The following is a 24,832-nucleotide window of genomic DNA, read 5'->3' as shown; positions in this document are numbered from 1 at the left end:
GAGGAGCGGGCGGGCGAGCAGATGAGACCGCTGCTCACCACGGTAACGGGAGGGGCGGCGGGGGCGCGCACAGCAGGGAAGCGGGGGCGCGCGGCCGGCGGGGGCGAGCGGCGGGGACCCCTCCTCACGGCCCCCGAGCCCCGCTGCCCGTTAGCGGCCGCCGCGTGCGCGCGGCGCGATGGCGCTTGGCCGCCCCCCCCCAGCCTTTGTTCCGCCGCGGGGGCGGCCTCGTGTCCTGGCCCCGGGCGCAGCCAGCGCCTCGCTCACCCCCGTCCTCGCCCGGCGCTGGCTCGGAGGGCTCCCGAGGCGGCTCCGCTTCTCCCCGGGGCCGGCGAGCGCAGCGGGGCAGGCGGCTGGTGCCGCGCTTCCTGCGCTGCCGAGCGGCGCACGCGGTCCCCCCGCGGGGGTTTCCCCTCGCCGGGGGTGAGTCAAGGTCCGGGCGCTGCTCCGAGAGCCTCCGTCGGGGCCTTTTCCCCGAGGGGCGTCGCGCAGCCGCCTCGCCTTCGTGCCTCCTGGCGTGCTTTGTGGCACAAAGGGCGGGGGAGGACGGCCGGGGACGGGCCGGTTCCCATCTTTCCGCTGCTCCTGCAGGAGAGGCTCGAGCCGCGGTGACAGACCTGGCAGCCCGGCGAAGTGCTGGCTTCCTGTGACATCAGTGCACGAGGGCGCCTTCCCTTTGTTCCAGCGGGAGCTTCGCTAACTACTCTGTCCGCATCTTCCCTGCGCTCTCACCGCCTTCCTCTGTCGGCTGCAGAAGCCAAAGGAATTGCACGCCTCTTCGTGTTCCCTAAATCTGTTTTAGGCCGTTGCTGCGCCGTCCTGTCGCTGCCCCTGAAGAGGCACGGTCTGAATCCGTGTTGGCTCGTTCAGGGTAAATTCTTAGTGAAAGCAAGCAGCTTGGTCAGCTTAATCCATATTAGAACTGCCTTGACTCTCTGAAGGAGATCTCTCTCCTTAGCAGGCAGGAGAGCACTTAAAACCGTAGAATCACTTCGGTCTAATAAAAAGACACTAGGCTGCGTGGAGCAGATTGCAAAATTGTTGGGCTTTGGACATGTGGGGTTAATGTGAAAGATGCTGATGGTTACCCTCAGGTGAATCCTAATGCAAAGAGGATTACAGACTTGTGAAAGTCAGCGTGCCCTGAGCACGGCTTTGTCAGGCCCAGCAGGAGTCATTTAGATTCTCTTGTACCAGAAATTAAGAAGGGGCTTTCGGGTCAGCCTCATGAGCCACTGTACTGCCGCACGGTCATTTTTCATGGAGGCCCTTTGAACTGAGGTGCTCGTTGGAGTGGTCCAAGGTGGTTTCTTTGCAACAGCAGTGGCTAGTCAGGAGCCTGCTCTTGGTACAGAAAGGTATCCAGGAGGTAATTGTACCTGAGGCAGAAATGAAGATGTCAGAAAAGAGGGAGGAGAACAGAAAGATTGGTAAAAGCTACGGGAAAACAAGGAACTTCTAGGGAAGATGTGAAGTAAATGGCTTTAAAAAAAGACAGGACACGCTGATCTTTGAGCCATTACATAGTATAGCAACATTGGATTTGTTGCGATTCTTGTATGCTCTAGTGTAACACTACTTAATCCCAAATATAAGTTCTTTTGACAGTACAGCTTGACTTAATTTTTCTGTTCCTGTGCTGCTGGTAGTAGAGGCATTGCTTCCGCTAGCAGAGCTTTCTGAAACTGCTTACACGTGCATGGCTTTTTCAGAAATAAACATCTCTGTAAGATGAAAGGATTCCACAGAAAGTGTGAATTAAGTGCTGTGGCTTAAAAACAAAGAAGCACAATCAAATAACCTCCCTAACTTCCTTTTTGGTCTTCCTCCAGTTTTGGTAAGTCATATGGTTCTACGTTTATGGGCTATTAGATGTAAAGTTTGGTGCCTCTTGATATGGAGGAGCACCTCTGTGCTCCCCCCTTCCCCTCCACCTGGACTTATTTCATCAAAAGTGTAACTCTTTAACCTTGCTTGTTTTATATTTTAGGTGCAGTCTTAAAGAAGAGAATCGTCAAGTGCTTAGGACATCGGTATTTTGAGGAGACTGCCTGGTGGCAATATGTATATAAAAGGTGTAGAGGTGTGTGTGAAACAGATGCCTGATAGAATTATAGAGAGCAACTGATGACCAGAACATGGTAGGAATAGATACAACAGGAAAAAATAGATACAACAGGAAAAAAGATAACTGCATAAATCCATGGTTCTCTCATACCTTAAGTACTGTAAGCTGCTCTATTCCCCTCTTAGAAAAGAGGCATTATTATTGGGAAAGGTTCACTGAAGGGCAACAAGATGTGAATTAGCTCTTAGGTGAGAAATGACTCAACAGGCTAGGACTTGTCAGCCTAGCAGAGATAACTTGGAGATGGGACAATGATATGTTAAGGTTCTATAAAACTACTGCGGAGAGAGCAGATAACGATTGAAAAGGAGGCACGTGGCCAAATCATACAAGCTAGGAGCTGTCAAATGAAGGCAATAGGGCATAGGTTCAGAGCTAACAAAAGCAGGCAGTTCTTGGGATTTCACAGATATGCTTGTAGGGCATACACAGATATATGATGTGTACGCAAGAAGTTTTTGTGTGCTGAAGGGGATGTTGGACAAGTACTGGAAGAGAGATACATGTTCAGGTTAAGAAGTAGCTGAGGAACAACCTCAGGAAGTCTGAATTGAAAATTCAGGAGGTTATGAGAGTGTAAGGAAGAGGTGTTATATGCCTTTTTTTTTTTTTTTTTTTTTTTTGTATTGCCTTAATGCTTATGTTCATTTTTTTGGGGTTTGTTAAAGTAGGACTGGAGCGTGTTAGTCTCTTGGTGACTACACAGTGGTAAATCTGACAGTTAGTAATGGTATTAAAAAGCTTTATTGATTACCAATGATCTTGGTTCTCACTCCATGTTTCTGTCGTGGTGTTGGTTACTGTATAGCTTGCATTTTTTTTTTTTTTAAGCAGTCATAAATAGCATTTAAAAGAACTTACATTAAAGTTCTATCTCTGCGTATTTTTCAGGTAATATTGTGGAAAGGTGTTACCCTGAAAAAAAAGGTGAAATTTCCGTGCGGTATTTGATGCTGGTTTGTGTATTTCATAAAGGGTTGACAAGGTTGTAGACCAGGTGGTGTGACTGAGTAATGGGTGATATGGTTCTTCGCGTGTGTTTTTTTCCCCTTTCAGTGAAACAAATCTGTTTTTATCACAGTTCTACTGTAAGTGATAATAGAACTGAAAGTGGCTCTTGTTGGGAAGAAGCTTTTCTTTTTGTCTTTCCTAGTTGAAGTGTGACAGTAATGTGGTCTGCCAGATATTGCTGAAGATGGCATTAGTGTCCCTCTGCTTTTTCTGAAGTGACTACATGGTTGGCTCCCACTTATTTTTCAACAGCTGTGTTTGTGTATTTTCAGGTGGGTTTCAGCTTTGCTGTTGAACAGCAATCATGTTTCAACGACAGCTTCTGTCTTTTACTTTAGGCTTCATTTGAAGACTCTTTCAGATACCTGTAACTTCACAAACACATCAGCACTTCAGTGGAGTCTGCCCATCCCTTTATCCCAATGCCTTGTTTAATGCAACAAGATAGTGTCTGGTACTCCAACTTTTCTCATGTGCAACAAAACCTGTGAAGGTTTTGAAGGAGTGTAGGGCAACAGAAATCAGAGGTGCTTGAAATAATACGCCCAGATTGATGAAAATCAGCCTAACTGTCAGAATCTGATGGCAACTACAATTTCAGCAGTTTAGCCATCAAAAATGCAAATTGCTTTTTCTTTTCAAGAAAAACCTCAAGTACAATTTAATTCTCATGAATATATTTCGAAGGAGAACCAGGTGTTTGGTGGCAGTTAGATTGAAGTACATGGTTTCAGAACCAAGCTTTGGTCTAGTTACTGCATTTCAGATAGCTTGGTAACTTTGTCTAACTTTACAGTACATCTCTTTGGTGGTTACTGAAACAGTTCCTTTTTAAAAGCCTTCCAACCTTTGACTTAGCTGTGTGGTTCTTCACATGTAAGAATGTGAGTACCATCAGTACGGTAAAACAAAGTTTTTACGGAATTGACGACTGCGTATCTTTACACATCTTGTGTGACTTTTTTTAGAACTGAGATAAGGGAACACTTTTTCACTGTGGTTACTAGCCTTCATATTTGACATGTGGCTTTTGTGATGGTAGGTCAGATGACAGATCTCTGGAGGACGTTTATGCTGGTACAGTTACATTTTTTTCATATTACCATATGCTGGAACTAGTGTTTTCCCTTTATGGTTGGACAGGAGTAACTGAGGGTATGCACTGCATAGTTCAGCACAGTGCAGGAAACCTGTGAGCTTGTGACATCTGACTGATCGTTTGTTCTCCAGAAGTTAAACCAGTACAGTTACAGCTGTACTGGTTTGCAGCTAAATAGCACTGACCAGAGGGAATTTGATCGGCCTGATGACCTTGCTGACTTGATTCTATGACTTATGAGAGACATGCTGCTTTTCTATATTGTGCTGTTTCTAGGTTTGGTTAGTGTGTGTATTTCGGACAGCGTGCACCATGCAGTGGGCTATGGGCAATGGCTATGACCACTTTTGGGTTAGGAGTACTGTGAGCTGCTATTAACTATACATGCTGCCAGTCTTTTTGAGTTCTTAGGAAGTTATCCATGGCTGCCACAGACTTGAGAGCTTTCATTAGGCTTCATTGCAGTAGTTTTTATTTGCTGTCCAAAATGAGTTTTGGGTGTATTGATTAGTTGTCTTATCCATGTGATTGATTTGCTTCTCTAGGTGACTTTTGACATGTCACCAGGGTGGTTGTTGACTCTTAATATTAAATCCTTTGCACAAAGATATCTGTTACATAACATCTTTAGTGGACCCTAACATGGTGCTTAATAAGCAGGACCACTTTATAACCAGTGATTGGTAAAATACACACTGTAGCTTGAATGTTAACTGGAGAGGTTCTCCCAAGAACACTGTTGTGCTTTTGGTATAGCATATTCTGGAATGATAAAGTTTAGGAACACTTGCATTTCACATTATTTAGTGAAATTAAGATAGGTGTCTGGCTCATGTTTTGAAATAATGGTAGGGATAGGGAGATTCAAATGATGGTTCTATTAATAGCAGGTTGAGAAGTGTGCCATGAGTTGCTTAGCCCTGCATGTCTGAATGTCTGAATGCAAAAATATGAGTATTGATTCTTCTACAGGCGTTCTTACAGTGTTCTTACATATGTATTTCTCAATTCACAACTACATGATCAGCAGCAAGTGGAAAAAATCAAACAATCTTTTTGAAAGTGCAACATTTGTATTTAAAACTCAGTCCTGGCATCTGAGAAGCTCCTTTCTTTGTTACTGAGAATAATAATCAATTATGCAAGCATCCCAATTCTACCTTGTCAGCATATCTCAGTGGTTATTAGAAGGGATTATCTGTTTAAGAGTCTGTGTTAGTTAGTGCTTGGCACACTCAGAGCTCTTTGTTTCACAGTGAGTTAAAATTTGCTGCAGTGGATGGAGGCAGCATGTCTGTGGCAAAGGAAATGTCTCTTTTTTTTTACCACTAGATGGAGCCATTTTATTTGCATATTGACATGCTTCTTTACGTAAGTTTTACAAACTTTAAAATCCGTTTAGAGGTTTTTTATTTAGAGTATGGCCTCTAGTTACTTTATTATTTCTTTGTTTGTGGAGAATGTGAAATATTTTATTCTTCCAACAGCAGAGTTAGGATTAATACAGCAGAAAGGCTATTCCATTTTTATTAAACATGTGAAAAAAGAGTGAATGCTTTTGTGTTATGGATGATACAGTTTTCTCTGTAGATTGTCCAGTGTAATATGAGTGGATCTTGTGTTACTTGAAGTAATGTTTCAGAATATTGATCCATGTTATTGTGTATCTTAGCTTGGAAGTTTTTGTGACTGCTACCCAGTAAGGACTGTTCAGCTGGACCTGAGATCTTGTTTTTCCTACTCCAATGCCTTAACTAAAGTGACTCAAAGTTATGCAATGGAATGGTTGTCCTATTTGGGTATACTGGCACAAGTTGTCTTACGCATTTCAGCAATGTTGGAGTGCTTCATAACCTTTTTTTTAAAAAAGGGGGGTTTGTTAATTCTACCAAGTCCCATTTTAGCATAAGTATTTGAAATGTTTTATTTCTTGTGTCATCTACTATCCTCTTTAAGCAACTAGCTTTCTTTTCTAAAAGTTGTGTTTTTCTTTGAGTTTGATTCTTTGCCCCTATTGGTAAAGTAACTAACTTCTAACCTGCAGTACATCTGACAGACCTCGACTTTCCCAAACTCTTTCAGTTCTTTTGTACTGAAGACTCTTTGGTGAACCCAATCTCAGACTGAAGAGTAGGACCTTATTCAAATCTTAATTTTGAATTCTCTTACCTGTACCTTACTGTATACCATACAGTATGTCCTCTTTTTCCCTGTATTCCTGTTGTGAGGGATCTTGAAATTACTTCAGTACCTGTTTCCTGTTCAATCTCATAGAAAGTTTAAATTTTCAACAAATGATGTAGAATGAGTACTGATATTTTTCATAAGATATAGTTTTGCTGGAAGGCATCTAGACATGTCAGCAGTATGGCTAAGACAGTATTTTGTAATACCAAAATATTTTTAAACGTAATTTTTTTTTTTTTTTTAGTACTAAAAGAGTCTATGGTAGAAGTTTCCTGACTGTTGTCAAGCCATTGCCCTGGTTTAACAGAATTCCTGGCATTTGCCTCCAAACAAAGTAGAACTTACTGTGTGTAAGGCATGTGGACAGAAGCTGAAGAGAAGAAGTGGGATTTAACATTCAGAACTGTGCTTCCTGTAACCCTACTGCCTGATGTGTGTTGGAGTTCTGCTGTTTGACCTCCTCTGCTCACTGCTGTTACTTCTCTACGGTATAAGTATGCTACTGGGGATCTGTATGTTGAGGTCTGCTTTTCAGGTGGGGAGAACTGAAGGCTCACCTGAAAACTTGACTGGTTGATACATCTTCTTTTTTTCCCCATCATCCTTTTCACTGCGGAGGCATATGTGCATTAAAACCACGTATGTGTGTGGACAGCGTGTCTGGAAAAACTATGCTTCCCTAAAGTGAAGATTTTTTTTCCTGGTCTCTTACATGCTAGGCTGATTCCTTTGTATTTTCCATGACTAATGGAAATGTAGTAAATATATTCTGGCTGTGCCTTGATTTGGATCTATTTTTGGATGGAGAGAGACAGCTAAGTGACTGTAAATACCTAGGTTATGGTAAGGATAACGGTGTCAGTTATTCCTTGCTAGAGAAACCGAAGATTTTGTTTCAACAAAACTACCACTTCTAAACACTGCAACTATTTCATTAGCAGAGAGTAGAATTATCATTAGACTTGAGAATCACTAATCAGGCTGTCTTGATGGTATATGTTTATTACCAAAGAACAGGAAAAGGTTAAAGCAAACCTGTATTTGAGAGAGATTGTAGTGGAATCTCACTTGGTGTTTGTTTCTGGGGTGTGATAGTTTCCGAGTGCAAAAATTCTGTTGCCTTGTCAAGAGATTGAGGCTGCTGTGTTCTGGCTCCCAGAAGTCATGCAAAGCTGAAGCACTTCTGAGTTCTTTCTTTCAGACAAGGATATGAATAAGCTACTACAGCTAATAAATCATGTTTATTGCTAGCCGATCAGACTGAGTTCACATTTTGAAGCCCTGATTCATCAGATACTCTTGCATGTGTAAGAAAAGGATGTGTAGCAGATACACCTTGTTGCCTTTTTGTACAGACTTGTTTTCTGCCTCTGTTGTTTAACTTCAGTTAAAAAAAAAATAATTCTCCCCTTCTTACGGCCCTTCACATCTGTTGCTCATTTCTACTGCTGAACAACAGTAGCTAGTTTCAGATGAGTTGTGGCTTGTCTGTTTCTACCCCAGCGCACTCAGATAACGCCTGCATGTTCCTCCTACCCCTGCTTACACCTTTCATACGCTCTGTTTTCACATTTAAGCTCAGTCGCAGGTTGCCTTTTCATGCATGCTGTCCCATTGTCAGGCCTGCATGACTTCGTGCATGGAGGAATGAGCTGATCTGTGCTTTGAGGAGGTTGTCCTTGAAGATCAGCCACATCTCCCAGGCTTTTACCCTTTACCCTCCACGGTAGCATTCCTTGAGATTCTACCAAGAAGAGTCCTGAACAGGCTGCATTCTGCTCTTGTGAAGTCCCATGTTAGAACTGCATGTACTGAGTCTTGTGCTGTGTACTGTACTATTTGTCTTTCTTGCTTCTCTCAGGACTAGAAACTCCACAACTTTGTGGTTGCTGCAGCCAGGCCAGTTTCTGACTTTCACATCCCTGTCTTTTCCTTCCTTGTTTATGAACAGCTACAGCAGAGCATCTTCACCAGTTGACTCACACCACTAAATCATCTTCAGCACACTCGAGAAATCTGCTGGAGTCCTGTGCCTGACTGTGCTCTACTAGCAGATACCACCGTGGGTCTAGGTCTTGATGTGTACTAGTGCCCACAGTCATGGAGCTTCCTCCAGCTTTCAAATGAAGGATTCTTCTTATTCCTCTTCTTGATGAAGAGATCTGTAGTGGGCACCTAGCACAATGTCAACATGTTGACAAGTCCTTTTCTCTGATCCTTACCTATAAGGTCTTGACTGCCTTGTCATTTGTTCAAGCAAAGCTCTGTGTGTTGCAGACATCCCTTTGAAATCTGATTGAAATCTGCACTCATCTTCCCAGCCTGGCTTTCCGCAAGAGCCTGCATCCCTCCTTTGCAGCACTCCAGCCATGCAAGGTATTCAACCCTCACTCTGTAAGAAGCTCCAACTCTGAGGTCTGCCTCTTTACCTTCCATGCCGTGAGTGCAAGCACCTGAGTGAGATGGGCTCTTGGTTATGCCTTTTTCACAAGGGGGACAAGAGCACCTCCCCCTTCTGAATTTTCCATGTCTTCACTTAAGTTTGAAAGCTTTTCTCCCCCATGCCCAGATTACAGCCCTATTCACGAGTTTAGGGAGTTTGGTGGTAAAGATATTTGCTCTGCTGTTAACTGGATATTGACCCTCTGGATGCATCTGCTCTGCTCTGAGCCTTCTGCTTCTCGCTGGAGGGACTGATAACACCACTTGGGCTTCTTCGTCCTTCTCATGGTGCTCAGTAATCACTCTTGATTCACTCAACAGTAATGATTTTCTTTTTGGAAGTGTTGCTGGTGTCCCCATGGGTTAAGTAGGAAAGAGTAATAGTTTGTGAGGGCTGGATCAGCCTTGACATTTTTTCCGAAACAGCCTTGATCCAAACATCCAGCAGGCTGCAGACCTGCCAGGACCTCGTGTTTATATTCAGTGATGTTGTGCAGTGTGTTCATGCTGTCCTGCAGTTCTTTCACCTGGCTGCTCAGCACCTCAAGGGTATCAGCACCTCCCGCGGATGAAGCTGCTGCCATCCATTGCCAGGGAGGAGCAGCACAACTCCTCTCTGAGGAGTTCTTGGGGTTTGGGTCTCTGATCTGAGAGGGCTGGTTATGCTTCATCTGGTGGTAAAGGTTTTGCCATGTGGAGTGCTGTTGAACAGTCTTGAATGGCGTTTCAGGGCCCTTTGTCGATTTGCTACGTGAACTGCTGACATCTGTTGGCTGAGCCCTTGGAGACGTGCTGTGCTTGTCATAATGTTATTAAACTAGTAAACCTTGCTATCTAGATCTTCTCACAACAGAGATGTAAAACATGCAGGTTTATGTAAATATTATGTTCTAGTTGAAATTAATTTCTCATAGACACATTGTGTCAATATTTTTTTAGCAACTCCAGTTTTGTAAACATACTTGTAACAGTTGTTATTTTTGTGAGACAGCTATTCATTGATAATAATCCTTCTCTTTTTTTTGTTGTTGGCCGATGCCATTGTATTGGCTGATGTTGTTGCATAATTTGTCCTCAACACTGAAGGGCCAAACACAACAGAACTTTGTACAGTCTGTTAGATTATTATGATGTTCCTGATTGTATATTTCATGAGATGCTGTGGAATGAAATTGGTCAGAATCATTCCAGCCCTCAAAACTATAAATTCTTGTCTTTTAAGAAATAACATCAGTTCTTATATTGCAGCAGACCAGAAAAATTCATACCTGGGGCATGCTGGTTCAGTTCTTTGTAGAAGAGCACAGCACTAAGCATCTATGTTTATATAATGCTTGGAAGTTTATTTTTGTTTTCTTGCAGCTGCAATAGTGCTTGCACAGAATTACCTGCTTGCAATCTTACTGCTCATCCTGGAAAGCTGTATTTTGCTTGTAAACTTTTGTATTCTGAATTCTCTGCTGTCAGATTATTCTTGGTAGAATGCTCTGATTAACAAGTAGCTTCCTCAGTACATTTATGGGCTGAGAACTAGACTTTGGTTGTTACCTGAGAGCTCACTGAATTCTTAATGTATTGTTAACAAGTTTCATGTTTGTTTATAGGTAAAATAAAGCTCATGTTCTGTTTCCTGGAAGATCTGGATGCTGCTGTAGGTGCTGATGTCTGTTGCAGGTGTCTCTGGGGCAAGTCAGTTTTGTGCTTCAGTCTCCCTAGTTAAAATGTTAAGACATGTAAACTCTGTAGAGTTTACAAACCTTTAAAAAGCAAAGTAATGCGAGTGTAGTTAAGAATACTAGGTAGGAAGTACTGTAAATTTCCAGCTTCCTTGTGAAGTTATCCTTGGTGTTGTGAAATCAGGTGAAAGCTCTTCTGTCCACCTGACTTTTTAATGCATTTGTGGCATTAACCCAGTGAGGCTAAGTGCAGTTTGTCAGGTCACAGCGTTTCAGGATATTCAGTTTCTCCGTTGTAAATCTGAACTCAAAACCTTGTGATTTTCTGCAATTGCCTAATCTACAATGAACATTCATTTTATACTTCTCTCTCTTTTCCATACAGACCCTGTAGCAGTCTGTCTTGCTCCTATTACAGTTGGAAAATATACTGATAGTTTTTTTTTTTTTGTGATTTAAGTATTTTTTATGTGTATTTCGCCTGTTTGTTTTATGGCCACACTGACGCTATCATAACTAAATGACCCTTACCGTTGTCTTCACTTGGCCAGAACTGTAGCTTCTGAGACTGCTTCTTGTCTCCCAAATAAACTTCCAGGCTCTGGTTTGTAGGTGTGTTACTTTCTCTCCTGTCCTTTATTTAATCTTTTCAGCGAAGTGGTATCTATCAGCTTTGAGACTCAGATGGGAGGATGTCTTTACAAAGTCTCCAAAGGCTACTAAAATGTTAAGAAGAGCAGCAGGAATGTGGTCTTTTTTCTTAACGTGAAGTTGATCAATGTGTACACGATAGAATGAAGTTGTTGGACAGTAATGTTCCAAAGTAGCTTCTCAGTGCCACTCTGGATCAAATCAAGAGTAGCTTACCATTTTGTGGATTCTCTGACTAACTGGTGAAGTCAGAAGACTGACTGCAAGCTCTTTAATTGGTATGCAAAACAATAAGGTGGAACTATTATTTAGAGTAGTGCTAGATTTATTGCTTCTTTGTTTCTATTAAGAGAAAGCTATTGGAAAGATTACATTTCAACTACTGCTTGTTTTAGGGCTAGTATTTTTTTGCGTCATTTTTTTTTTCCCATTTGGCTTGTGCCTCAGTTATTGTGGGGTTACACTATTATGCAAGTGTATGTTTACTTCAAGTGTAAGCGTATGCATTTCTTTAACAGGTCAGACATATTTCCAGACACTTAGTGTACGAAAAAAGGAAGTGAGAAACTTCTTAGTGAATAGCCACAGCTGGTGCTACTGTTGATGGTAAATTGCTTCATTTTCTGTTTGTTAAACAACTACACCCTACCAGCCATGCATTTTAAAACTGTTTATATAGAAACAAACAGATAGCATCTGATAATTGTTGTGACTCATTTAAGGAAGTGATAAAACCCAAGAGTAGCAGCAATCCTTTCCTTGTTCAGTTTGATCTTATTAACATTGCTGGGCTTGCCTGCCATTGTCAGACACCAGAAGGGAATTTAAGCAGGCATATATTCTTGTAATTAATATTTGGTTGAATTGCAAATGGTTAGATAATGATAGGATGGAGAGACGTGCTTCAGCTTATTAATGAAGTGTACAAAACGGTTATTGGAAAGTTAAACTGTAAGCGCAAGGGGAAGTATTAAAAACCTTGATTTTTGCATGAGCTCTTGAGTTTTCAAAGCTGCCAATGTATAACTGTAGGAAAAAGAACATCAGCCAGTTATCATCTTCTTGGCATCAGTCAGTCTTGCTATCCATTACCTGCGCTAACTGCTGATACTATATAAAGATCTTGCATTTAAATTTTTTTAAAGAAATGTAACCAGAGTTTCTATTCAGCATACATTTATTTTGGAAAGTACTTTGCTATGTTAACTTTTCTCGCTTTTACTGAAATATGTAACTGTAACTGAGTACTTCTGGAAGTGACAGAAAGGATACCTGTATTTGCATGTGTTCGTTTCAGGGAGTGTGGTCTTTGTGTACAACGTGCACAAGTTTTTACTCTAAGAATAAAGAATGTATGCTTCCAAGTTGATACACTGGCTTCTGTCTCGTGACTTCCGCATTGCTGCTATTTGTTTTCAAGCCCTGAGGATCAATTGTACCAGGTGATGTGGCACCTGATGATGGAAGAATGTAAATAGTTTCATATATTATGACCACGTTATGGAGTGCCTTTCTCATGCTTTGTTTGTCTTGCAGTATAAAACAACCTTCTGGGTGAAGGCAGGATGAATGGAGTGTGTGTGTGTGTGTGTGTATACTTGTAAGATGTACTATATTTGTATGGAAGAAGGTGTTGGGAAGGTTGTTAAGAATAAAGAATGAACACAATCTTAAGTTTGAGAAATGGTCTCCTCTAAATGTGTATATCAAAGCAATTGTGTTGAGTGAGTCTAATGTTTCACTAACAGATCATTGATAAACATGTTTTGAATTCACTAGTGTTCCTAGAGTGAAAGTGTTCTTTGAAGTGAAGTGAAAAACAGGGAGGAAGAGAGGAGAGGAATCAAGGAACTGCTTTTAGCCTCCTAGTGCTTATATGGGAACCAGTAAGATGATGCTCAAGGAAGAGGCTGTTTGTGAAAAGTGGTGTGGGGTGAAGGGGAGCCTATTTGTGTCCTTCCGTAGTCCCTCATGGCCAAGGAACATTTCAAGAATTCCTTGGGAAATTCGTACGTAACAGCTATGAACAGAAATGAGTTTTGGTATGTCTTGACAAGGGTCACCTTCTCCCTTTCCCCTGTTTGTTTTGCTTTCCAGCTTTGCCATAAAATATCTGATGCTTTTCTTTGTTAGAATGAACTTTGGCTTTTATCCATGATTTCATCTATTGACAGATGGCCTCAAAGGAATTGGATTGTCACTGAGCACACTGTTCTGTGTGAGCGGTGAGTCTGTATGCAGTGATGTGGAAGGATTCCCATGAGATGCCTCCCCTAGAAAACGTGTTCTGGGACTCTGAAAAATTGGTGTGTTTTCTCTGTGTACCTGCAAGGACTGGCAATGCAGTGCTGCAGCGCTGGAGAGAAATTTCTCTTGGTGGCTGTAGACAAGTGCCTGTCTGCTAAAGTGGGAAAAAGAGCTTGCGATTCTACTTCTGTGTTACATATTGCTTCATATATACCTAAAAATATGCTTTGGCATAAACTGCTAAGGTCTGAGTGAAGTGCCTCCCTTGTTTCTTTAGTAACTAGACACAGACCCAAAGCAGCTTTCTGGTGTACTGATTTTACGCAGATAGTAATGAAAACTGAATTATCTCCTGAAAGTAAACTTTCTTAAATTTGGTTTTCCATGGCTTGTGCTATCTGCGCTACTGAGGGGAACGTGTTTCTAAACTGCTTAGGTCCAAAGAAAGTAATCTTCTTAGGAGAAGTTCCAGAAATGGAAGAACTTACAAAAATAACGCTGTTTGACGTTAGTATGCATAGTGATCATGCTTTGGAACAGTCATCAGTGGTGAAGCTCTACATTTGTGTCACCAGTGTGGATGAAAGCTTCAAAGAAGTTGTGTGCTCTGTATTGTATCTGATAGGTCGAAAATCCTAAACCAATCCAAATCATAGAAAATTCAAAGCCAAAACCAAATTGTTTGTTGGAAGTCAAAAAGTTACACTCTAGAAGAGCTTGCGTAGTGCTAAAGCAGCAGAGCGCTTGTTGTGGTTTATCATGGACCTCTTCGTAGATGGGAAAGCTGTTGTTCTTCATTAGTGTTCCCCACTGATCATGTAAGTTAATGTATTAAACGTATTAATAGCAAGTAGTTTGACAGAAGCTTAATTAATGGGGATAATGTATTTTTTCACAGTTGTTCAGAGACTAGATGTAATGAAACAGCGCTAGAATTACTTGCTTGAAACTGAATAATTGGATGTGGTCCTGTAACCGGGACCCCACATGAGGGACAGAGCAACAAGCAAGGGCTTTCTTTGCAGAACGTGCCACCCAGCACACAGCTACAGCAGAACAGAGAGGTCTGGAGCATAGTGCAGTGTGTCTTCCTTTGCAGCTGGAGGCTGTGTGAAGTATATGGTTTTAAATGCTTACTGGTGTGGGTGTTTTGTTTGTTACTGCAGTAGGGAACCTGTACTTCAAGGCCTGCTCGTGATGCATTTGTAAAGTGGTCCCTGATTGACAAGTGGGTATAAGATGGGAGAATTACGTTCTTAGATCATCAGTTAGTATCACGCTGTTAAAAATTGTAACTCCGCTGATTACTGCCCTCACTCAGTGTTTTTTTTTATTAACAATACAGACACTTCAGAGTGCTTGTTTGTCAGAATGTTATATGAGAATAACAGAATTACACACGATCATAAGGCGAGGCTTCTGGGTTTGATCTCTTCTCTGGAAAATTCTAAGAATCAGCATTGTTTTCTTTAAAAGCGTTGATAGAATTTTATTTTGTAGTTTCATAAACTTCCAATAAAAACACTTAGGTTTTTTTTTTTTAAATGTTACATGCTTATTGCTTTTGATTCATAAAATCTTGGTGATGAAGATAGTGATCAAGAGAGTGTATCTGAGTTGGTGCTTGAGAATGGATAAAAAGACATGAAGGATGCTCAGTTCTTAGTGGTGTAAGCACAGATGTGTTCAGATTTGTGCTTTCTATTAATATGCATTTTGACAGTTGTATTGATGAGTATTAGTGAAAAAGGTTAGAATTCAATTCACAGCATCTAGAAAATAGGCAAATAATTAACCGATTATTTTTTTCCTTTGAGAAGGCTTAACTATGAAACACAGTACTATTTTAAAATGTCAGTAAGGATGTAGATCTATAAAAGGAAAAAAAGATAATGGAAAGGAAAGGGTTGAGTTTCAGGAAACTGATGAACACTCTATTCCACCACCCTCTTTCTTATTGCATTCTTCTGGTTATAAACTGTTAGTCTGTGAATGCTGCTAATGGCATCTTTCAAACCTGCACATCTATCTTTGCCTCTTAATGCTACTTAATTCTTTCAGAGCTTTTAGACATGCAGGCTTATTTTCTAAATTCAAACTAAGACCCAGACTAGAGGTGAAGCCTGCTGACACAGTGGTTCTGAAAGCCTGCTATTGTGGTACCAATACCTCTATTGTTGAACGTGTTACTGATGATGCTGATTAGGAAAGCACATGTGTGTGTGAATGTCTACAAGTTGCTAATGACATTACATGCTATCAAACATCCAGTTACTGTATGGAGTCAGTCAAAAATGGGAGCAAGCTTCAAATATACAGACTGTACTTTTCTTTAGGCTGCTTTCATTGTTTCATTTCCTAATCAGTGAGTGTAAATACGCTTTGCAGTCTTTTTCAACTGCTTTTTGTTAAACGTGCTTCTTTAATAGGTCTACATCTGAGCATGCAGTTTGATGATTTCCTTCAATAGAAAAGGCTGGAAGAATAGAGAGCGTGATGATTGCTCTGTAATACTGCATAGTAATTTCCTTTTTGAAGTTATTGGAATCCTGTGTTTTCCCCCAATTACAGTGTCTGACTTCATATTACCCATGTGGAAGTTGCAGCCTCAGTCTGAAAATAATGTCTTCATTCAGCTTTTTTTTTTTTTTCTTTAGAAGTCTTTATGATTATTTTCTTCTGTAGTTTCATAAACTTCCAGTAAAAGCAACTTAAGCATGAGTGAAAATTTGGGGTAAATGGCAGCATCAGCATACACAAGTGATTTTTCAAGTAGAGTGCTTTCAAGTTCCCCCTAGTGTCCTGGTACAAATGTTGTAATTCTAGACTGAGCTGCACTTCAGTTTTCCCATGGCAGGAGAGCTTCTTTTTGGCACTGTTGCTCTGTCCCAGAGAGAAGGAGGTGCCTTACCCTTTCTTTGAGCCCATGTCAATGCACAGAGACCTCAGATAAGAAGAACAGCTTTTGTAGAGAGTTGACATGGCTGTAAATACTTTAAAATCTCTATTTGTCTCATTATGCATGAATAATTTTGCTTCCTATTCCTTTTTTTTTCCTTAAAAATACTTGTGCTAGCATTAATTTTTGATGCTTAACAATGAAAACATGAAATTCCTGAGATAGGTATTTCAGAAACCTGGGTTTGAGGAAGTCTGTGAAATGTTGTTAAAATCAGATTATGAAGTGTTGTTTTTATTTAAATCAATTACATCCCAACCAATAGCTCTGAAATTAATACTAAGATCACCAAAAGCTGTGATGTCTTCTTGCCCCAAATACCTAATCTTATTCAAAGGCAATTTCAATTTGAATAAAAAGGTACCATTTTCTACTAAAGATGAGTGCCCTGTCATTATTAAGACACAATCTCATTTGAGTAAGGCTAGCATGCAGTGTAAGCTTGTTTGATTGTTTACTCTGTACATCAGAAATTTTTACAGTATGTTATTCTGTGCTACTTTCTCAGCCTGATTTACTGACAGTTTTTCTGCAGTCAATTCTGTGAAGAAGTACATGAATAACAGCAGAGAATTGGGTGGACAGGTTAATTTAAGTGTGCCCTGACTTAAACAACATAATGCCATATGTATTAAATAAGAATTACGAGGGAGTGGTGGTGGTTATTTTAATAATATGATCATAATCTATGCAAATAAAAAAATTATCACTAAAAACATGGGGAGTTGCCTAGAGGACAGGTATATTCAAATCCATGTGTCTCATGTTTTGTTTCATTTCATATCTCATTCAGTAAACACTGTAATGAAGGTGTCCCTGTTCCCCGTAGCCCCCCCTCCCCCCCTCCAAAATGGGTTAAAAATTTAAAGTTATATTTGTGCATATGTGATTAAGACACCTGATTGCAGAAACTTGGATGATGCAGTAACGTATCCACAAAGCTTTAAACTGCAGTTGTTCTCTTTTACATGTCACAGTAAAAGCAAATCTTGTCTGCTGTGTAGATGGGTGGCTTCTCTACAGATTTGATGTTATCAGAAAGAAATACTTATTTGGGAGACGTGATGTCAAAATTATTAGAAACGCCATGAGGTTTTTGGTTTCTCTACTCTCCCTTGTCTCAGACAAATGAAATTTCTATAAACTTCAGACCTGTAGTTGCCACTGTCTAGATTAAACCCTTACATTTTTTTTTTCTCCATTACTTAAAACTTCCCAATTAGTTATAATATCCTGAATTACATATGTCTGGGTAAAGTACCTGAAAGTGTAGCATATTGGATTCATGTTTCTGGAAAATCTTCTCTTTTAGGTTTCCCGTCTGGGTGATGTATTTTGCGTATTTCTTTTTAACATTTGGTTTACCGTCTGTTTGTTTCAGTTTTCTGATTTTTTTTTTTTTTTTTAATGGGGTCGCTTATGTTCATAAGGACGTTTTAGAACTCTTTCATCTCCTTTCCAGTTCTGGCAGAGAATGCAGAATGAGAGTTTGTACTTAAGGGCATGACTTGATACATTGAAGCCAGCTTCAGAGTTCCCAAGGCTTGATCAGAATTGCCATGTTTGCATCTCAGAAAGCATGGGTCTGGTGCAAGCTCACTCTGTAAGTTCAAGTTTGCTGTATAAGAAAATCATGGTAAACTTTTATGGGTAGACCCTATACAAGATTAGGTCATCGTCTGTCTTCTGGAAGTCAGCGTAAAAGTCAAAAGCCTAAGTAAATTCTGTTCCATCCTCTGACTTGAAATCGGCCTTTCCACAAAGCGTGTATTTGTGCCACTGGATGGTGGCTTACTGATTAAGCTCTGGTCTTACTGCTGTATTAATGAGACAGAAAGCTCCCTTGCTTATTCCAAAATGGGTGAAAAGGTCTCCTTTAATTTTTTTGGTAACTTTTTCAGAAAGCACCTTTTTTGGTAGTTGTTGACTGGTTAGAAGTCCTATGCAAACTCGGTTTAAATGATAATGTTCTCTGAATTAGAGAGTTCCAAGTGTTTGTTAACCAAATCAGATAACAAATAGTTTGCCTGCCACATGTTGGATGCGTTAAACCATTTTTATTAAATAGCCCCTCAAGTCATGAATTTTCCATAATAGTCCTACAGCATTCGTTTTTTTTTCTTCATAAGAGTATGAGCATCTGTCTTAGAACTACTGTTTTGTAGATCTTCTTACGTGGTGATACAAAAAAAGAAAATTGCAATAGAAGTATTAAATATTGTAATTGTTGTTCTTGACATAAAGGATGCAGTAGATTTAAAAGAGGTAGGTTTTCTTTCTTAGCTGTATTTTAGATCTCTGCCAGAGAGATCTAAACCTTTTTCCCTTACGTATTGCCAGTTGAGCTCTCCTATAAAATGTACATGATTTACAGTGGCATTCACATATCTGTTGTGTTAGAATCTACGCCTTACTTTTGAACTGCCTTCTTCCAGAGCTTCCTAGTCAGTCACGGCAAAAACATTACATTTTCGTAGTACATCAGAAAATGAGATGCTTTCTGTTTTATTCTTAAAAAGAAAAACACACTCTCAACTATATAGCTTTAAATGATGTACACTCGGTAGCTGGTTGCTTCCCAGCTGGTGGTTGCTTCCCAGCTGGAGCAGCAAAACACTGTTAGGGCTGATTTTCTGCTGGATCTGTTCCCTGACCTGGGGCATTGTATGTTCAGATGACTGCCAGCCCTATTTCAGGAAAGGGAATTGCAGCTTTCTCTTACTCTCTGCCTTGTTAATAAAATGCACCTGGATTGCTAGGACTTCTGTTTAAGTCACTGGGGATTTGGCATGGTGGAGGCTTGCTAATACATTGCTAATCAATTGACACTTGGCGTTTAACAGCAGTAGTAGTCTGACTGGTATTCATGATAAATGGAGATTTTTGGATGACCTGAAGTCCTCGGCATGACTGGGAGATATGATATGTGGAATGTATTTTATATTAAAATAAATTGCAGCTGGCAACATGTGGATGGTATATGATATACCACTTAATGCTAAAAATGTTGCAATTCTGCCCTCGTTCACGTTGCAGTGGTCATGAGCAGGGCTAGAGTTTCACTTCCTTTCTGCTCTCCTCATTTTTAAGGAGAAATGTTGTGGGCTGAGCATATGCAGTGCTGCTACCGCCCACTTCATCGGTCCTGCTGTGCACGTTAGATACATTGCCTTACCTCCCCGTTACAGTTTGCTGAGCTTTGATTTGTAGGTAATGAGTTTTCATCACTGTAAAAGTATTGTCAGTAAATTATTACAAATATATTCATTTGGCATGCAATTGTATGAAAAAAGGAGAATTCAAGAAACAGGGAGAGCTGAAGGTAAAGAGTTAGGCCTCAAATTCATGTGGATTGGCAAGATTCGTGACCTACTTCCCAATGGGGAAAAAAGACACGGAGGTGAACAACCACTCCTCAAACTTTACAGCATTCATTGAAAGAGTAATTCTTAGGAACTGTCCTATGTGGGTGTAGTTTGATATGATTGTATTTGGAGAGTGTTCTAACTGGGTAACTTGACCCTTTTTTTTGTTTGTTTGTTTTCCTGCCTGAGGATCTACCATCAGGGTGAGACGTTTGTGTGCACGTACTTCAAAGAATCTTCGTACAAACCAGATAAAGTTACCCATCCCATGCTGTGGGGCTTCATATCTGGAGTCATCTGCCGTTCACTTCAGTGCCCTCTCTTACTCTAGGAGATGAATGCTTGATATTTGCACAAGTGACTGTAGAACACTTAAACATACGACCTTGGTTAGATTGTCTTAATAGTGTTGAAACAGCTCTAGTTTATAGGTCTTGTAGACTTGGGTGGCAATTTAAGGCTAAGATAAAGAAAAAAAATAAAATATTTGTCAAAAGTGCTGCCAAAATGCCTGGAAATGAATCTATGTAAAAGCACCTGGTGAGGGATGTGTTGTATCTGTAAAGTGAGTAGCTTTGGATTTGGAAAGCATCCCCCTCTTGCTCAAAAATAAAACCTCACTCCCCAAGCCCTGGCTTAGCTCGGTGCTGCTTTCATGGTGACCACACGTTCATACATGCGGAAGTGAAACTTTTGGTAGCATTCTGTTTGAACACAGTGAATTTCTTCCATCTGTCTCTACAGGAGGGTGGTTTTGAGTCTAGAAATAAGGTACTGTAAAATTTGACATGTAAATTTTTTTCAACTTAATTATGTATGCAAATCAGGACTGCAGGATGATTACCAAAGTAGTCTATGCAACTTGTTGATGACTATTCAAATTACAGCCTTCAGCAGTATCCTCTGTAGATAACAAGTTTGCATCTCTCAAAATGATGTGCAATTGTGTAATGTCACAAGAGTTCAGCCCGCGGTATGCCTCATGCTCTCCTAATCCCAGTGGTTTGTGGCAGCCTGAGAAATCCTGGAGTTCACTAGTGGGGCAGCACACCAGAGAATATCAGCACTGAATACTTCTGTTTTGGTAAACACTCCGGACCATGCGTACGTGCCGATACCAGCTGAAGCAAGCTGAAGCGTGCTGAGCAGATGCACCTCTTGGGAACTAGCTGTTAGGTGGAAATTGTATTCTGAAAAACACTTGCAGGAAGGCAAGGCCTTATTCTTATGGAGGACTTTATTTCATTAAATGATGAGCCACTGCCTACCAAGGATTCTGTGTTCCCTTGCTGAGAGAATGTCTGCTTAGAGGAGTAGTATATATTTGATTTGTGCTACAGAAAACTCATAGGAAGCTGTTCCTTTTAATATGTGATAGTAAGTTCCCATTTAATAAAGAAGCTGAACAAAGCCATGCTATTTGATGGTATTTGTTATTCGATATACTAACATCAGACAATTTGTCTTAGAATTTGCCCATGTCATCTACATCCCCCAGCTTCCTGCCTCCTCTCTTAATGCTTCCCTATCCAAAAAAAAGCCTCCATGGAAGGTATAGTCTTACTGTCTCGTGGTTAAGTATTTTAATATGTACTTTGTTTTCTTTTGCTGCTGTGTTGATGGTAGTGTTGCTGTAAGATGCAATAAGGGATATTCTAATAGATTGATCCAGAAACCAGTCATAATAAGTGACATGAAAATTGTTCTTCTAATCCATTGTAAAGTGTTCCGCTTTCTACCATGTGGTTAAAAGAGATTGTGGAATTTGTCCATCTTAGTTGATTTTGAGGGAATTTGTAATGGAAGCCTGCGCTGCCTAAGAGGAAATCATAGGGTGTACATTGCTTATGAAAAGATTTAATCTTCTGCAGAGAACTAGAAGCTCAGACAAAATCTTCTTCTTTCTGGAAAAAAGTATATACATATGTTATGCAAATATACACAATTGTATTTTTGACATGCTTTTCAAAAAAAGTGTTTTTCTAGCTGGAGATAAGCTGAAATAAGTGCAGCTTGCTGGGGTATTCAAGTGAGAATTAGGAAGGAGAAGACTGATGGACAAAATGTATGTTTGATGATAGCTACTTGCTTCTATAAGTTTTAGTTGTTTTTATTTTTAAAAGCTCTCATACTTTGTAAGGGTCCTTTTGGAACATCAAGTGTATGGTTGAAATATTGCTGCAGTACAAATAGTTTTGCTCTGGGTTCTCACAGTGTTGTCACTGAACATGTTCAAGGACATGATAATTCCGAGTGTATTTGTCTATAATTTGTTTTTAGAGTAGTTAAGCGTGTTGAGACAGTTGCAGTTGTAAGTTACTGTGTTATTCTCCAGCTGAACTAAAACTTTCCCCTGGTATTTACCTCAGTAATAGAGGACTTTTATCCACAAGATACTTTGGTATGAGTCTTAAAAAACTGAAAACCTGAATCTGTCTGAAAAAGACTTGTTTATTCTTTATAATGCTGGACTTTGAGTGTGGCTCTACATGTGCATGTTCTTTGGTTTCTTTATTTCTATTTTTTTAATGGATAAAGCTTCTGGGTGTTTTGTGGGTGTTTTGTTCCAAGACTGAGTGACTGTCAGCTAGGAATTGTTTGACTACGGACTAGAAAAACATTTCAATAAACTGCTTCAGTGGTTTTTTTAATCTTTCTAAATCAAGTATTCTTTCAAAATAAATAAATAAATAATAATAATAAAAAATTAAAGAACCCTGTGCTTCCCCTGCCCCAACTGTATTCCGTCCCAAAGGAACAGACAGACACTTGCCCACCAACAAACCTACTTTGTGCTCTCTGTAGCAATGAAAATACTTGTAGTGTGGTTTTTTTCTAAGGAAGACTGCTTTAAAATGTGGGAGAGCCACCCCAAATACAATTCAGCACAGCCATTTCAGTATTGGAGCTGAAGATCTGGGTAAGTCAGTTGTGCATCTGGAACAGAATAGGTCTGGCTGGGGATGCTCAGCTGAGAAGAGAGAACCAGCAGCTAGGATGCCTGCTAGATATCTGCTTGTTTTGTGTAACCTGATTCTCCCTGTATGAATCATCTAGTTTTAGTCATTTACACATAGCGGCAGAGGGGGTCATCGATAGCTTGGAAGGGAAAAGATTCACACACACCTGTTGGAGTGAACATCTATTTACAGAAAGGGGAACAAACTGCTTTTAAACTCTTGTCAGTACTGTCTGAGAAGGCTTTTATTAGTCTGTGGCTAGAGAATTTTCTGGATGGAGAAAGTCAGTGTGGGGAACTGAATGTGCTCGTCTGATTTCTGGACTTACCAGGTGATAAACACCTCCACAGACGCACAATATTTATTTCATTGGTGACATGCACCCCACATTTATGAACAGTACACTTTGTTTTGTCCTGACCAAGTTGTTCTTTGGTTGGTTGGGGTGCACTAGTCCGGCTTCGTTACTAGACTGCTTGTCAGACGAGAAGCAGGAATGAAGGGGGTGGGGGGTGAGAAATAAGAAGTGTGGTGGTGTGAGGTGAAGGTGGCGTTATGGATAATGCCCTTGGGAGACCATTTGCTTGCGTGTTGTGTGATGAAACACAGATCCTAAGGTATGTTGGTGATGAAGAGGGGTAGGGTGAAGTAAATAAAATAAATTAAAAAATAAATTACAATACATTGCAGCTGGCAACATGTGGATGGTGTATGATATACCACTGAATGCTAAAAATGTTGCAATTCCGCCCTCGTTAACGTTGCAGTGGTCATGAGCAGGGCTAGAGTTTCACTTCCTTTCTGCTCTCCTCATTTTTAAGGAGAAATGTTGTGGGCTGAGCATATGCAGTGCTGCTACTGCCTGCTTTATCGGTCCTGCTGTGCACGTTAGATACATTGCCTTACCTCCCTGTTACAGTTTGCTGAGCTTTGATTTGTAGGTAATGAGTAGGGTGAAGTAAAGCTCGGAATTTGGTCTGCTGGAGTCGAGGGTACATTTTTCTGAAGTTGGTTTAAGAAAAGAGCAAGTGTCACTGCTCATCATACCAGAACCAGAGGGCCATGCTGTTCTGGAAAAAAGATAGGAAATTAATCACTGCTAGCAGCACAGCTGTTTTACCCCTGAAAAATAATAAAAAAAAAAAGTGAGAGTTTTTTTTTTAGTAATCTGTAGTTTATTTTGCAGAATGAGGATATATGGGTTATGTCAAAAAATCTGCCTTGGAATGAGTACTCAGAGAGAGGTCGATATTGGGGCTGTAAACACACTCAGCAGATGTTTTGACGTGGGAGCTTCTCCATTCTGGGAAGCGAGGCCCGAGCGCTTTCATTTCGCGGTGCTAATGAAGTCTTGGAGCAGCGCAATGCCTAACCTTGGAGCTGTCCTTAGCTGCCGTTGATGCAGAAAAAGCGAAGTCTGGAGCCGCGCGTGAGTTCCTTTTTTGGCCTTCTCCTGGCAGGAGTGGAAGGCACGCCGCCCTGCGGCCCGCGGCGGCCGGCCCGGGGGATGAGAGGCTGGCGAGGTGGCCATTGGCTGCGGGGCTGGGGAGCCTCTTCCTCGGCTCCTCCCGGCCTCTCCCGCAAGGACAGTCGCCGGTTCACGCCTTAGCATGGAAGGAGCTCATCCCGGGAGGAAAATGCAGCCGGTACGTAGCGGGCAGCTGCCAAGCTTCATAACGGGGCGAGCGTGCGTCGGTGCGAGCGGCGCTTTAGCAGCTGCCTCAGAGTGGTGTCTGCTGCCTTGGGCTCGTTAGCTAAGGAAAGATCTGGGGGAGAAGTAGTGCTGGAAACAGTTCCGTGTCGTGGAAGACATTTTCTGTGTCATTAGAGTTGCTGAAGTGTAGTAACTGGCTTAATCCAGGAAGAAAAGGTGCTTGTTCAATCACAGGAGTGTACTACCAGACTGGGAGAGTGTGTGTGTGTGTGTGTGTTATTTGGAGGCAGCTCGTCTGAATTTGAAAGTTGCCAGCTGTGGCTTTATGAATAATTCAGTACAAGCATAGCAGGGAAGTTTCTCTGGATGGTTCTTGAAATCGTGTATTGATTGCTCCTTTTGACACACCCCTGTCATTTGTCATCCTCCCCCCCCCCCCCCCCCCCCCCCCCC

The 24,832-nt window shown here is 40.9% G+C and overlaps 1 protein-coding gene across 8 annotated transcripts in view; it reads left to right on the top strand.

The window, feature by feature from the left end:
* The first annotated feature begins 6 nt into the window (after positions 1-6).
* SLC4A7 (solute carrier family 4 member 7) overlaps positions 7-24,832 on the top strand; it is an 88,132-nt gene continuing 63,306 nt past the window's right edge. The window contains exons 1-2 of one of the 8 annotated variants that reach the window (XM_035316699.1): positions 12,818-12,824; positions 24,343-24,371. In XM_035316699.1, the coding sequence (XP_035172590.1) occupies positions 24,363-24,371 (9 nt within the window). In that variant the 5' untranslated portion in view covers positions 12,818-12,824; positions 24,343-24,362. Of the gene's footprint in view, positions 43-2,047; positions 2,084-12,817; positions 12,825-14,235; positions 14,260-24,065; positions 24,372-24,832 lie in introns of those variants that run through there. The other 7 variants (XM_035316697.1, XM_035316698.1, XM_035316700.1 and 4 more) reach the window with 7 other exon arrangements.

The sequence above is a fragment of the Oxyura jamaicensis genome, chromosome 2, assembly GCF_011077185.1.
Source record: "Oxyura jamaicensis isolate SHBP4307 breed ruddy duck chromosome 2, BPBGC_Ojam_1.0, whole genome shotgun sequence".
NCBI classification, from domain to species: Eukaryota; Metazoa; Chordata; class Aves; order Anseriformes; family Anatidae; genus Oxyura; species Oxyura jamaicensis.
The sequence above is the reverse complement of the archived record's forward strand: the minus strand, read 5'-3'. Positions and strand labels throughout refer to the sequence as shown.